This window comes from Diorhabda carinulata, chromosome X (genome assembly GCF_026250575.1).
Source record: "Diorhabda carinulata isolate Delta chromosome X, icDioCari1.1, whole genome shotgun sequence".
Classification (NCBI taxonomy): Eukaryota; Metazoa; Arthropoda; class Insecta; order Coleoptera; family Chrysomelidae; genus Diorhabda; species Diorhabda carinulata.
The window spans coordinates 18,675,645-18,692,109 of record NC_079472.1 but is presented as its reverse complement, the minus strand read 5'-3'; the positions used below and the strand labels follow the sequence as shown (position 1 = coordinate 18,692,109).

Sequence of the window (16,465 nt, the reverse complement as noted above, 5' to 3'; positions counted from 1 at the left end):
AAAGAAATAAGAACAGTACAGCGAGAGAAAATAACCTCATAACCGTTTCATCTTCAAAGTGTGTTAATTGTTAATACTTTGTACAATTATGGGATTAAATTATTGAAGTTTTTTATGGTATACTTTTTTTAAATGAATATTTGCAGAATGGACCCTTTCTTCGACATTATCACTTCTTTATATGCACTTTCAATCTTGGAAAATCCATGCTGTGATATTATAGAAGAACATCAAGAAAATATAAATAATATAACTTAAGAAATAAGTATAAATTGAAAAATAAGTCATTGATAATGCAAGAGTACAAGCAAATAACACAAATAGGGAAATATTTCAAGAAATAAGGAGCCTAATGATCAATTATAGTTGGTTCAAACTTCTGATAATCTTCTATTAGAAAAATATTTGAAGAATGGACCTTTTATTCGACTCAAAGTTAATCAAATCACCCTCGGAAGAAAAAAATAAAACAATATTGGTTCTTTATGTTGCTACCATTTGGTTACTTATAAATTGAGAAAAAGAAGAATTTATTTTAATAATTGAAAATTATTATTTTATGTAATTAGATTTTGAACTGTTCCCAATCTTCAATCAAAATATTTTATGATGTTAATTCATTTTAAAGAACTACTATGTGCCCAAAATTATAACAAACATTCAAAATCTTTATATGCACTTCAAGTCTTGTTACAATCCATGCTGTGATATTATAGAGCAACATAGGGAAAATATGAATAATATAACTGAAGAAATTAGTATAAAGGACTAATTTATATATATAAAATTGCAAAATGAGTCATGAATAATGCAAAAGTACAAGCAATTAACACAAATAGAGAAATATCTCAAGAAATAAAGCGCCTAATGATCAATTACAGTCAGTTCAAACTTATGATAATTTTTATGAGAAAAATTGAATAGTTAATTGTTCGTAAAATGATTACCTTCTAATTCCTAAAACGTAATTTTCTAAATATTGTTCCCAATCTATTCTGGCAACATCGAAACAAAATTCTTCTCTATCTGAATCGTTTAATGTCATTGCTAATTGTCGTACATTTTCATCGTCAAATTTCCATTCTTTTGTAGTGAAGTATTCTAAGCAGGTAGCAGCTTTTTCTATTTTTTCCTGTATTCTCATTAAACTGAAAAGCAAAACAGCAAACATCATCGAATATCACTTTTTTCCATAAAAGTCCACGTTGATGGCTCAAGGCTAATTAATTTTTTCATTTCCTAATGGATATGCCAGGATAAATACAAAATAATGAATAATTTTATGAAGATGTAATTAGTTTTTGAGTATGTGTTGTGTAGGCGCCTTTTTGAAAATTTATTACAATGAAACTTCGTTGCATTTATTTAATGATGTTTTTTAAAAATGAATGGATTTAGCGCGAAAAAAAAAATTTTTTCAAACTTTGGAACATCATTCTTTACTCAATTTGAAGAAAAACGTTTTTTGAGCTCTGGCGTCAAGTGGGGGCCTACGTTGTGAATACGCTATTTAAGTATTTCAAGTGGTACTGCATTTATTTCAAAAGGCCGCCATTATGGCCAAATTGATTATAGAATGCAACAAAATATCATCGTAATACATTTATTAAAAGGCGCATATACATAAAGACTGGAATCACTAATGGTATACTAATGTTTCAATTAACTATAATAATAACTTCAACTCATTATTATTCATATTCAATGAAACATTTAAAATAATTACCAGGATATGTAAATTCAACACTTCCAATGCCTTTGTAAAATAAAATATAATATTTAGCCCATTCTAAATAGATTAATTAAACAAAAAAATTCGATTTTTTTCAAACGTATTAATAAGGTCTCCATAATGAAGTGGCTAAGTACGAGGCTCACATGCGGGAGGTCCCAGGTTCAAGTCGCGCTGATACCATTTTTCATTTTTCTACTTATATAGTAATACTTATATTTAGGTGGCATTTATACATGCCGAAGAGAAGTGTTGACCAATTTAATGACAAAAATTCGTCTGTTGTTTTGTTAATTTGTTCTAATCTTTATTTAAATGTTCAAAATATATACTATAATATACTTTATAAGGAAAATTACCATATTTGTATAAGGATTTTCGTTTGAAACCACCTTTTTTAAAAAACAAAACGAAGTTAAATTCAACCCTTTTTATGTAAATCCCACGTAAAATGAGTGGTAGTACGAGTTGCGCAGAACCAGAGTTCCTGGAAGACCGCGCCTTTGCTGGTTAGAGGACGTTGAGGCGCACCTGATCCAACTAGGGGTTCGACGTTGGAGACACGCTCAGAACAGAAAAAATTTGAATTCGATTGTTGAGAAATCACTGGTTCTCAAAGGAACGTAGCGCCGGTTAAAGAAGAAGAAGAAGAAGTAATAATTTTTAGGTGGCATTTATGCGTATCGAAGAGAAGAGTTGATAAATTTAATAACTTGATAAAGTGCCACTTCAATATTAGTATTGTTAATAATTGAATTCGGGGACTACAGTGGTGTCTTCCATATTCGCAAAAGTATCACTTCACAGAAACGTACATTAAGCGGTTGCGTGGAAAAACGTATTATTAAGGTCACCAACATGCGGGAAGTCTCAGGTTCGAGTCGCCCTGTTACCATTTTTTATTTTTCTATTTATGCCGAAGAGTTGACCAATTTAATAACACAAATTCGTTGTTGTTAATTTGTTCTAATCTCGATTAAAATGTTTAAAATATTAATTAATAAATAATATATTTTATAAGTAATCGATAAAGCGTTATAATTTCTTCTAACGAAAAATTAAACCTACTTTACGCACTAGTGTGTAAAAATTACCATTAAACTTATATATTTGGATATAATTTTCGGTAGTAGAAAAAATATTGTATGTAATTCGTGTGTAAAGGCATTTTTTCGATTTATTCGTCGAAAAATGCTACTATACACATAAAACTATTTTTAAATGCTTTAGTATTTTTTTGAGTATGTACTTACATTGGTTTGCCTCCGGATATTTTAACTGCAGCGTCTATAACGTAAGCAGGAATCCAATGCCAAATAATTTGTCGTATTTTATTAACGAATTTGTAGGACGTGATGGTACCTTGAGGATAAAACGAAACATCTGAAACCGGATGCTTTCTACTGAACTTGAAACAATACTCCACGAATTCCTTCCACTTGATCGGTTTCCTTAAGCCTGAAATTTAATAAAGACTTTTAAAACATACTTACGTGAAATGAGTAATTAATTTAATCACATTATATCAAAATTGCTTACCCGAGACACAATTATATATTGGAATTTCTTTACTGTATGAATTGGTTCCTATCCTCCAAGCTGATACAATCATCAAATTGATGACCATATCTACTGGTACTAAATCTGCTATTTTATTCGGATCGCACAACATTGTCCTGATTAATCCCTTACCTGCAGCCGCTATGATACCTGTAATGTCCAAAAAAATACTAAATATTCGTCCTAATGAGGTACTTGCATGGTTTGATAAAAAATAAATAGTTTATATAAAACTTCTGTATAAACCATTCCCACTATTCACCTCTGAAATAATTTCGAAATTTAATATTTCGAAAATGTATTCCGCCGTTCTTCAAAGGAGAAAACAACTACTTTCCTGGCTAATACTTCGACGAATATTAAATCACAACTCCTCTGAAAAGCGTGATATGAATGACTCGCAGTTGCAAGGAGGGGTTTGCACCATTGACCAGTTTCGACGTTATTACAACTCATCCGAATGATTTAATAACCCTCATTCGCGCTTATGACCCGAAATGAGTCAAAGAGCGTCGCTGTTTGGTGCATGAAGTTAAACATTCCCCAGCGAACGCTAACTGGCGCCTTTCTCATTTCCAACTGCGAACCACCATCACTCAGATAGGAACCTAGCGTAGTTGCCGATAATATAGATTCCGATGGTAAATGATGTGAGTGAAATTTATCAAAATAAACTATTCCTACTATTCACCTCTGAAATAATTTCGAAATTTAATATTTCGAAACTATATTCTGCCGTTTGGGAATGTTTAACTATATGAATCAAATAGCGACGCTCTTTGATGTTGTTTTCAGTTCGGGTCTCAAGTCCAAAACTCTCCTTGCAACTGAGAGCCATCGACAATAAGGTCGATTCACATCACGCTTTTCAGAGGAGTTGTGATTTAATGTTCGTCGTGGTATTAGCCAGGAAAGTAGTTGTTTTCTCCTTTGAAGAACGGCCGAATACATTTTCGAAATATTAAATTTCGAAATTATTTCAGAGGTGAATAATAGGAATAGTTTATTTTGATATATTTTACATACACCATTTACCATCGAAATATATATTATCGGCGACTACGCTAGATTTCTACCTGACTGATGGTTCGCAGTTGGAAATGAGAAAGGCGCCAGTTAGCGTTCGCTGGGGAATGTTTAACTACATGCACCAAACAGCGACGTTCTTTAACGTTGTCTTCATCGACAAAAAGTCGATTGTCATCACGCTCTTCATAGGAGATGTAATTAAATATTCGTCGAGCCATTAGCCAGAAAGTAGTTGTTTTCTCCTTTGAAGATCGGCAGTTTAAGTAGCCAAGAACATATTAAAAAAATGTAGTATTTTTTTATTAAACTGGAGAAATACTCCAAAAATTGATACAACCAACCAGAAAAACCAAAATATAAAAAAGACAGTCACCTAAAACCAAAAATAATGCAAGGAGTCACAGCCAAACTAAAACGACTGTAATAATCACACTAAGTCTATACAATTTTGAAATTAATGAAAAAGTCAGACACAAAGCTAGTCATCGCCAACGGGAAGGGTTGGTAGAAAATCCTGTAGGTTTACCAAGATACGTCGAAACTTCATTCATCTGGACAAGACACAAGCGGACATTACCAGTAAAAGATCAGTAGTTTCTGAAATTTGAGACACAGATGAATCGGCAATACCGCAGGTTCCATCACAAGAACAATCACCAGCTGTTTCTAAGTCAGAAACGAGTTAGTCACCAAACACTTCTAATCATTTGCAGAAGACAACTCAACCATCGCCATCACTAAGATCATCAAGATTTGGTTGAACAATGAAACCTATAAATAGACTTGAACTTAAATCAGTAATTACTGAGTCGAAATGTTTAAAGTTTAAAAAGAAAGGGAGACGTAAAGTATAGAAACCTAGTGTACTGCTTGAAGATTGGTGACCAGAATCAATATCTGCATTTTATCTTGTGATATTATTCGAAAAAGTCCTACAATCTTATAATTGGACAAAGAAATTGATTGAAATTAAATATTGAATGGCTTCATTGTTACCTGTAGGGCCATTCCAGTTATCAACCCAACCTTTGAGTGGTTCCTTGATACTGCTCAATACTATACTGGGTCTAATAATAACAATCGGTAAATCGCCTTTGTTCTTTTGCAACCAACATTCCGCCAGTGCTTTGGTGAAAGTATATGTATTCGGTCGGTTGCCTATCAATTTCGAAGTAAAAGAATCTACGAGTTCTTCGTCCAAAGTTTCTACTAGAGTCACTATATGATCTGGATCGATAGGTGGCGGGTAAATCGTTTCTTTCACCTCGTTTCTGTCACAGTTACAGTACGCTGTAGATACGTGTACCTAATTTAAGAAAAAATATATCAATTTATAGATATAGGTACTATGTTATAATAATAGTATATTATCGACGAGTGTATAATGAGGGTTATTATTCACGAGGTGAGGTTTACTTCATCCACCGAGTGGATAATAACTAGTAGTAGAATACTATACTTTATCTACGACTACTTAATATTTTTTGTTGGAAAATTTTGTTATATTATTAGAATCACATTTTCTACATCTATTTTTAGTTGGTTTTACAACATAGAATATTAAAACACTGAGAAATCTAAACACACAATAATGTTGACATGTTTTAGTCAAATTTATATATGTTTCAAATACATAATACGTTAAGAAATGACAAACATATTCAATATCGTTGATAGCTCAATGTTCATGCTCCGTGTCTTTAAACTGGAGGTCCCGGGTTCGAATCTGGTATAAGAAAATTTATTTTTTAATTTTTTTATTTGTGCAGAACTACATTGACAATAATCAGTTGTGTTTTTACATGACAAATTTCTAAAAACCGATTTTTTGTAGCAAATCAATATGATATAACTAAATCAAGAGAGAATCTGAGAGCAGTGATTAATGGATATTAATTAGGTCTAGCAAGCAGACGTATAATAGGTTACCGTTGGCAATATCTCAGCAACGAATTATATTATAGCTTCAGGGAAAAAACACTTGAGGTCATATTGAAAAATGTAGAATTAATAAAGCAAAATTTATTAAAATTTACCCAAATAAATGGCAGTTTATATACGATAATCGAATTCTCCGAGAATTTATATGATATTTATTTTATAACAATTAGTTTATCTCTTCAAATAAAAAGTGGGAAAGACTGGGAACCTTGATATAAAAAAATGTTTGTAAATTCGGTTTCTACTCAGCCAATTTTTTTAAACTTGATATTGTTTGAAAGATATTTTAACCAGATACAGGAAATATATAAATTCTAAGTAATCAAATTAGCAACGTGAATGCTAGAGGACGCTGTTTTATATATTTTAGATATTAAAACTAAACTAAATGAATTAACTTGATTTCTAAAAACAAAACTATTAAATAAACGTGACTATACCACAAGATTTTGAATAATATTTACTCAGATAGTCTTACAAAATATAGTACAGTACTAAAATATTGATAATAATAATTAAATGTTAATAGCTTTGAAATAATCGATTATAGCGCGATAATATAACCTCCAATTATCATTTAATATATTTGATGGATATAGCACATTCCAATTATCAAAATTCGACATTATAACGACTTACCAGTGCTTCGAGATGATCCATACGTTTACACAATTCTACTAGACGTTGAGTGCCCAACATATTGATTGTAACGGATAATTTGAGCTTCTCGTCGAATTTGACAGTGGCCGCACTGTGGAAAACAATGTTGACGCTTCGTTCGAGTACGGCCCTGTCGCTTACGCTTATATTTAATTCCGGTTGAGTTATGTCACCTTCTATAGGTAGTACTTTTTGAAGATCTGACGGTCGTTCTTTTCTGATTGTGTCAAATAGCTATAACAAATTCCCTCATAAATATAAATGACTGATATTTCGATTTCTCTTACTACCTACAAACTTTTAAAAACCTCCGAAATCAGTAAATTGCAAATAGAAGAGCAAACGTTGATACTATTGTGGATTTAGTCGTATTAATTTATTACTTCTACGATTTATTATCTTAAATAATTCTTGTAAAATAAAATACAAAAATATTTATGCGCATCGCATATATAGCTACCGAGAAAAAAATCTTAACCTCAAAATTTGGCGTCACGTGTAACATTGATGAATTAAATCGATTTTTGGCAAAATTTCTTTTAGTTAGTCACACGACTTATTAAGTAATGTATTAACTTATTACAAAGTTTATTCTTTGCCGTAATCGCCGATACATCATTCCAAATAACGCTTATTTTTGCTCTAATAAAATTTCATCAGAAACTCAATCGTAAAGGAAACAAAACGAAATTACAAGAGTAACTAATAAAGAGAAAACGCGCCTATAAACAACATACACAACGCGCTGCCTATTTCGTTCTCCGGTTCTAACCTCCAATTAAAAAATATCGGAACCAAAGTCGAATTAAGAGATTTGATTTCAATCGGAAGTTACGTGACACTAGATGGCGCTGAATTTGGCTTCTGTAGCAATGAACAACAATACAATCTGTAATGGTGTTTGATGATATTTAGTCTTTTTGTATATTTTTAGTGATTTTCTTTATGTTTGCAATTTCCGTTATTTCTTAAACGTGTTTGTGTGGTTAGAATAAAAAGTTGTGTTTAAAAATCGGTTTGAAAATGTCGAAAATTGAAGTAACCCTTTTTAACATCAAGGAATATATTCGAGTCATAAGCAGATCACTAAAAGAAGGTGAAGTGATTTTTAAAGCAGGACATATATCCAATATTATGTGGAGTAAAAGAAGAAAATTCAAAAATTATTAAAAGTTTGTTTCTAAAGACGTTAGATCCAACTTCACAACCTCATGAGATAACAATTAATCTGAATTATGTAGTTAAATATTGGGCATGCATTTGAAGGGCCACGGGGAAGGACGATCACAGTCCCGAAAACAAAAATTTCCAACAAGTTTGACGTCGAATAAAAACCTTAAAAATGGAGGTAATTAAATTTTTCATAGTCTTGATGCTGTAATACATTATTTATTACATTGTAACAAATTATGAAATGCATTTTGTACATTCAACCTAAATTATTTAAAAACTAAAAATAAATATAGACCCTGATCGTTTTCCCTTTTCATCACGTCCTTTATTCTTCCTGACTTCTTCTTTCTTATCGCGTATTACCTTGTTCAAAAATCCAATCTACACTGTATGTTTCACTAAAATCACTCTACATCCTGCAATTTAAATATTTAAAGAGGTTAGGTTGAGGTTATAGATCTGTCCAACAACACAGTAACGAGAGAAAACTCAGCTAATATGATCGTTATTCCACGTTAGTTCCAATCTTTTGACTGTTATAACTTTGTGACTATGATCTTTCTCGCCTAAATCATAGTACAGTTGAAAATTACTTGTAATAATCAAACGGTTCCCGTGGTAACCTGAATTTGGCAGAAAATTGGACTTTGATCGTTTTTCTCCGTGGCCCTACATTTGTTCATGTAAGTACGGGAGGAAGAGACTCGAATATCTAAACGAAACTACCAAAAAAGAGCACAATACTTTTTTTGGATACTAGAATATGATTTTAACAACGTTTACCACGTTTTTTTTTGTTTTCGAGGTGGATGTGTGGTTGCTTTTATCTCAGAATAGTTATTTGTATGCCAAGGACTGAAAGTGCTATTTTGTTGGACGAGTCTGAAAATTGCGAGACGAGCGAAGCAAAGCGAGTAACAGACGAGTATTTCAGCCGCGGCGTACACAACATTTTTTAGACGACGCAAAAGAATGTAACAAGAATTCTATTATATTTTCTCTGGTTAAAATTTTTGATTTTTTTGCAGTGTATCCTTTGTTTTGTTTCTTCAGGAAATTGATGAGTTTTCAATATTTGTTGATTTTCTGAAAAATAAGCGAGCACTCCGTTGGGTTTTCGCCTTATTCTGCTGACACCACATCATAAAGAGCTCGTACTGTTTTTCGTAACTTGCACGAGATTTATCCGGCAACGAATTAAGAACGGCCGCATTGCTTTCTTCGGTGAGATTAGGTGGCGTGGATTCATTGCTGATGTTTTCTTTTTCATCATCATTCATTGTTATTAAGTCATTAATTTAGACAAAACATCGGATAAAACAAATTATTTCAGAGAATTAAAAATTTAAGGTTATGCAAAATCATCGATGTGAAACTGTCAACTGTCAACATTGAAATGGCTAAAGTCACATTTAAGGTTAAGTTAAAGTTGTCTACTCCAGAGTGTCCCGAAAGTGTTTTGCAGTACGGAACTGTCACTTTCACTACATGGAACACACAAAACACAACATTCGGTATGTAAATGAATATAGAACGAACAACTTTCAGATGGTGTCGTCTAAAAAAGCACTTTAAACAGGTATATTTAGAGTAAAATTTCAAACAGCACTTTTTATTGTTTATGAAACAACAAAATTTGTTCGTATTCTGGTTTTGTTGTTCACCTCTATTGTAGTTTGATAGAAAATTAACAGATGTCGCCCACTCCGTAATTTTCGCGAATTAAATGCTATGATCACTATTTGTGTTTTACACTTGAACTATAGATACGATAAAACACTGTTTTATTTTTGTAATAATTTTGCGTAACTTTCATTTCAGATCAAACGGTGCAGATTATAATCTCGAAATATTATATTTAGATAGAGCTTATTTGTTTGTTATTTTTCCTTATGGTTATTTACGTTTAAATGTATACTAATCTTACATTATTATAGAACGTTGAAAAAAAACTAATAAGAAAGTGAAATTTATCAAAAAATTAAACTCGTGCAGGATGTTTAAAAAATTATATTGGAAAAAACATTAATCATCATAATCATATTAATAAAAATAACAATTAAAAGTTAATAAAATGTATTACAGTCTTTATATTCTTACTTGAAGAAGCAAAAAATTTGTCAAGGGAAAAAAATAACAAAAGATTCTAATATTGTTATCATAGAATTTTTATATTTTACTTCTATGTGGATTATTGAGTCGAAAAATGGCCTTTACACACGAATTGCATACAATATTTTTTTCTAGTACCGAAAAGTTGATCAAAATAAAGAAGTTTGATGGTAATTTTCCTTATAAAATCTATTTTTATGGATATTTTGAATATTTCAATTAAGATTGGAACAAAACAACAGACGAATTTGTTTTACTAAATTGGTCAAATCTTCTCTTCGGCATGTATAAATGCCATCCAAATATAACTATTACTATATAAGTAGAAAAATATAAAATGGCTTTAGCGTGACTTGAACCTGGGACCTCGAAAATGTGAGCCTCGAACTTTTGCCACTACACTAGGGTGACCTTAATAATACGTTTTTTTACGTATTCGAAAGTTTGTCTATAGTACGTACGTTACGCACGGTAGTAGAATAAATGTTTTTGTTACTCGGTTTAGTCGTAGACATAATGATTTATGGGATGATTGGCTCAAATTTTCTAATTATTCTGGCAGTTACGATGGATTTGTACCATAGGCTAAACACTTTTCGCAATCCCGTGTTGATTTAGCCAGAAACATAATTATTCGTAAAAAGAATCGCTCAAAAAAAAAATTTACCACAAATTACGAAAATTTATAGTTTGAAAAACGAGCATGTGAAAAAAAGCTCATAGGCATATCGTATAAAAACTGCCACTGTAATCTTGTATATTTAATACTACAGGGTTTAGAGTACATTAAAAGCGAAACTATGTAAATAAAATTGTTTATCTACTTTAGACGATAGTCAAGTTATACAGGATGCTTCTATAATCCACCGACAACGCTCTATAAGAGAGAGATCTCAATAAATGATTCATTTTGATATAGGAATACGTACCCTTCAAAATTTATATCAAAATCAAAAATTTGCCATAAATCAAGAATTTTTTTTTCAAATTTGGTGATCAATATGCTTCTTAATGAAGTAATATTTTGAGATAAACAAACTTTGGAAAAATTTAACCAGTGGCGCGTTGTCAGGATTAGTTGTCACTTTTATCCTCCTATTTCTTACGCCACTGGAGCAAATTATTCAACTTGGAATAATGATTAAGTGTAAATAGTTCTAAACAAATAAAAATTATTCATAATCCCAATTTTTCAAACTGTTGGCCGCTTACTTCAATACACTTACTTACTTACATCGTTTTATCATTGAAAAACGTGATATTGAAAAAATGGGGCGGATAAAAGTGACAACTAACCCTGATAGCGCGCCACTGGTTAAATTTTTCCAAAGTTTGTTTATCTCAAAATATCATTTTATTAATGAGCATATTGGTTACCAAATTTGAAAAAAAATTTAAATGCGTTCTTGATTTATGGCAAATTTTTTAAAATTTTAAACACCCTATATCTCGGCGACTAGGCCCCGTATTGCTATATCAAAATGAATCATTTATTGAGATCTCTCTCTCTCTCTCTCTCTTATAGAGCGTTGTCGGTCGAATTTAGAAACACACTGTATAATAATCTGCAAATGATGTATGAAAAAATTGTATTGAATACGTAATAAGAAAAGAAAATTAATATTTTATTCTATCACGCCTAATGTCAATAATAATTAATCTTGACTATTTCATTTCTGGAAAGTCTTGCTCTACAAATCAATATATTGGTAATAATTTAATATTTTGTAAAGATTTATTATATAAAATGTGGATGCTTAATTATTTTTTACTTGTGTAGATGACATTCGAACGATCCAAAAGGCCAGACAAATATTTTATGTGTTTTTTAATGCTTTTAATTCAAATTTATAATTAAAAGTTGCTTATGAAGAATTATTCACATTAAAACCCAAACTACTTATCGTGTAAAAAAATGGGACGCTGCTGAAGGCGGCAGAATCGTTTGTTATTTTTTACTCTTCCAAGTAAGAATAAAACTACTGTGCTTATTTAGATTAAAATATGAAATATTGAATAAAAATAAAAAAAATCTTCTTTTATATGAATAATTTTGAATTGCTAGTGACCTTTTGAACTTAATTAATATCACTCCAGATCGGTCATGGTAATTGAGACAACGGACGGTTGACCAAGTCGTAAGGTGAAAGTTAAGCGGACAAGGTCGGTTACGTCTTTGAATTCAAGACACGGTTCCGGGTCAAAATCGGTCATCGGTATTTACTTGCACTATGTTTAAAATTGAAGCAGCACGTCGTCCACCCGTTACGTGTTTGCAAAAAACAATTAAATGGAGCATTTTTACTTGTTTATTTTATTTGAGAAATTTCGCTGGAAGCAGATAAACAATAAAAATTTCTGTTCCCTAAAACGGTAACCAAACGATTTAAATTCAAATATTTACCAGATACTCGTATCATTTGACGGGGTGTTGAGTCCAGAACGAAGTTGTTCGAAAGCTTCGGCTTATTTGTAGATCAAGAAATCGGATCATTACAGAGAAGTTCTTTTACATTTTCAAAACTTCCAGACATTGTAAAAACACCATGGATGCATATTCCAACTCTATGTTTGTCTCATTGAAAGAATCGTTTGAAATATCAAATATAGCGATTGCTCAGTTCTAAGAGGATGGTTCCAGAAGTACTTGGACCAACAACGAGACAAAAAAATCGTCAAGCTCCCCAAAATCTTTGACCACCGACCCATTTTTTCAAGTCTGTGAACAGATAATATTCCAAGGGAGTTAAATTTGGCGAATAGGGTGCATTATGTAGCAATTCAATCTGTAATTCATCAATTTTGACCACTGCCAACAGTTTCTTCTTAGCACAAAAAACCGACGCCATGACCTTGCCTGCAAATCGAACGGTCTTTGCCTTTTTTGGAGTTGATTCTTTCTTTTCAGTCAATTATTTTAATTATTCTTTTGTTTTTGGTGTGAAGGGATGGATCCACGTTTCATCCATAGTTATGAAACGGCTTTATTTCTGTGAAACATTGCCAAACACTCGATGGAAACATCTTCACGACGCTGTTTTTGTTTCATTGTGACCAAACGCGGCCCCAATCTTATGCACAGCTTTGTCATATCCAAATTTTCAGTTAATATGCGATGTACCGCACTTTTTTAAATGCTTACTATGTTTGCTCCGCACTCCGCAGTACTAGCGAAATTTGCGAAACTCGCTGGCGCTCGTTTTGGCAAATATTACGCTTATTGAATAATATCTATTCATAACTAGTTACATAAATTAATTTTATCCTCTCGACCACAGGGTTGTGTACACTGCTTCGTGAAGTCTTCTTTTTAAAACCAAAGTATTTAATTCCCGGTTTCTATGGTATGTCGATTAGTATCGTCGTATAGTATAGTTTTGAATGTAGCGACGTCATTATAAACTCATAATAGAACAAAATTTTAAAAGAAAATAATAATAATAATAAATAACTACATAAACACAAAACACTAAACACGAAAAAATATCACCAACACACAAAGATCCAGTAACTTCAACCTAATATTAATGGCCAAGAAAATATTCCGATTCCAGCGTGACGTAATGCGCGAGGCGTGTCAAATTTGAGACCGACTAGTTAGCATACAAGTGTATGTGTATCGTGTATATTCGTATTTGTCGCTTTCCGGGCCAGGAACGCCTCCGCAGTCGTACATTTTGGTTCTATGATTCCAACTACCTGATCTAAAAAATCTACTGATGACAACTGATGTCAAAAATGATTGATGATGATGATCCTACAAAACCAAGATATCGTACGTTTCACGAAAGCTCAATAAAATGGTTTGGACGTTTTCAAAATATGAAACACGCTGTACCGAGATAATCAGGGTTAAATTTGAATTATTATATGAAAAAGAAAGGTTAGGGGACGCTATAATAATTAAAACGTGCACGGAAACGCTGATTCATAGGTTAGAGTCGTCAATTATAAAAACGAATCCATTTAGATGGTACTTAGACAAGTGCAATGAGACGATTTTGTTTATGCTTCGTATATTAATAATAATTTCTATACATTTGAACTACTTAACTACTCGAAGTTATTATTTTAATATGGTCCGTTAATCAGGTGTTTATGTGTAGAATAAAAAGTTAAGTTCTAAGTAGATAACTGTGTCACGATTATATTTTTAAGCTCTGTATTACACTGGTGGTGTATCATATGTCGAGCGAGGATTTTTTTAAATTAGAATGATACTTAATTTTAATACAAAAAAAAAATAAATCTTCACAGATGTCTTTGTTATTAAGTTGCATTCGGTACTATCACATTTAAAGAGAAATTTTAAGTTTTTGTTTAAGTATCACAAGTTTCAGCGATATTGCCAAATTTAATTCTATTTCGGACATAATCGGATATAAATTTTTCTAACAGAAATTTTTGTATCCTGTATACGAAAGCCAATCGAGATTTTACGAAATTAGAGAAGTTGGATTTAGCAAAGTTGCTAATTTTTTTTGCCTTATACCTCAACATGAAGATGTCAGCACTTGTCAATAAAGTTGAGAAATATATAGGCACATGCGTTGAGAGAAACTGAAGCCATTTTGAATGCTCAACGAGTCGTAAAGATTTCTCTAAAACGAGTTTTTGTTTTTGAACGGCAATACGACTACACTACATGAAAGATGAATTAAAGACTGTGTACGGAGACTATGCACTATCATTTAAGACCGTAAAATTTTGGGCAGCGAATTCTAATGTGGCCCTATTAGTTTGATTGACGATAAGCGTTCGGAATGACCGAAAACTGCGATAACCAGCGGAAAATTCCATCAAATTTTAATGTACAACCAATGGATTAACGCGTAATCCAAAATACTAACAACTGGAAAGATACTACAGCTTGAATCACTAACAGAATTTCTAGACACGTCCAGGAAAATAACATGACGAATAGAAAGGTTGCAGAAGAGATCACCAAGTGTACACAAAACAACTTATCATGGACTCTGTGATACTTGCGCAAGCACAGAGAGATCACCGGAATATACTGCTTTCGTGGATTACAAGAAAGCGTTTGATAGTGTACTTCATTCCTGGCTTGTGGAGGTCTTACTAAGTTAACCGTAATATTGTAAGATTCATTTTAACAACGATGAAGGCACGGTGAACGAACCTACATCTTCAAATCGGTCAAAACTCCCTTAGTACTGACGAAATACCCATTCGTGAGGGAATATACCAGGGCGAGTCCGTTGTAGTTCTGCTTTGCAATGAATCTCCTAACTACCATACTCAATGAAAAGAAATTTCAAATCTTAATACAGCCACTTGAGATTGTCTTAAATAATATGGTAAAAAATTTAAAAATAGTAAATCTTCTGGTACTTACCGGTGAGTGTAATAATTGTTGCAATCGTTCGTGTGCTAACTGACCCTTTTTGGGTCTGATTAGTAGATATATTTTCGCTACGCCTGGACAGGACCTCAGCAACTTCTCCAAAAGTACTTTACCCATAAATCCAGTACACCCCGTGATGAATAGAGTCTTTCCATTGTAGAACTCGCTGATACTACTGGAATTGTTAACGGTGTTTTGAAGAGCGGACATCCTTTCCTCTTTCAACATGTAATAGGGAAGAATATCAAGTTTTTCGTATAACTACTACAAGCTAATCATATATTTAAAAATATGTATCAACATTTGTCACTTCTTCTTTTCTAATAAAATAAATGTTTTTTGGGTTATTTGAATTTGTGCTTGATAAAGATAACTCTTATTATTTTATTTTTGTTTTCGTCTTGGAGGGGTTTCACATCATCTTGTCTGTGTATCTGCAAAAATACAAAAACTAATTGTCACTTTGACATGTATGTTCTACGGGTATACGTGATGCAATAATAATAAACCGACAGGTTAAAATACGTGACATTACTTCTTATGTCAATTTTTTACTCAATCGGTAAATAAAGAGAGAGCTTTATACATCAATTCAAATTATATAGGGTGTTCTGTGAATTTCTCAATAAAATTGTTTTCTAATATTGTAGGTTTGAGGTACAAACTAATAAACGTTGTACATAACTAATTTTATTAGTAATTTCAAAAACATCAATCATTTTAAAACACTCAGTATTTCTAAGGAATCTATTTTTTTCTATAATGCATTATAATATAATAAAAATGGTTATATCTTGAACACTTTTTTTGATATTTGAGACGAAGACAGCCCCTAAATAGCGAAAAAACTCTCGTCGCTGAAAGTGAAGCTCAATCTCTTCAAGGCCTTT

At 32.0% G+C, this 16,465-nt stretch overlaps 1 protein-coding gene across 6 annotated transcripts in view; it reads right to left on the bottom strand.

Annotated features, from left to right (window-relative positions):
• LOC130902760 (putative fatty acyl-CoA reductase CG5065) overlaps nt 1-16,465 on the bottom strand; it is a 43,831-nt gene that overhangs the window by 10,011 nt on the left and 17,355 nt on the right. For 3 of the 6 annotated variants that reach the window (XM_057815042.1, XM_057815039.1, XM_057815037.1), the window contains exons 2-7: nt 15,567-16,009; nt 6,902-7,156; nt 5,318-5,627; nt 3,272-3,442; nt 2,986-3,190; nt 948-1,148 (exon numbers count right to left, since the gene is read on the bottom strand). In XM_057815042.1, coding sequence (XP_057671025.1) covers nt 948-1,148; nt 2,986-3,190; nt 3,272-3,442; nt 5,318-5,627; nt 6,902-7,156; nt 15,567-15,803 — 1,379 coding nt within the window. In that variant the 5' untranslated portion in view covers nt 15,804-16,009. Of the gene's footprint in view, nt 1-947; nt 1,149-2,985; nt 3,191-3,271; nt 3,443-5,317; nt 5,628-6,901; nt 7,157-15,566; nt 16,027-16,465 lie in introns of all 6 variants that reach the window. The other 3 variants (XM_057815041.1, XM_057815043.1, XM_057815038.1) reach the window with 1 other exon arrangement.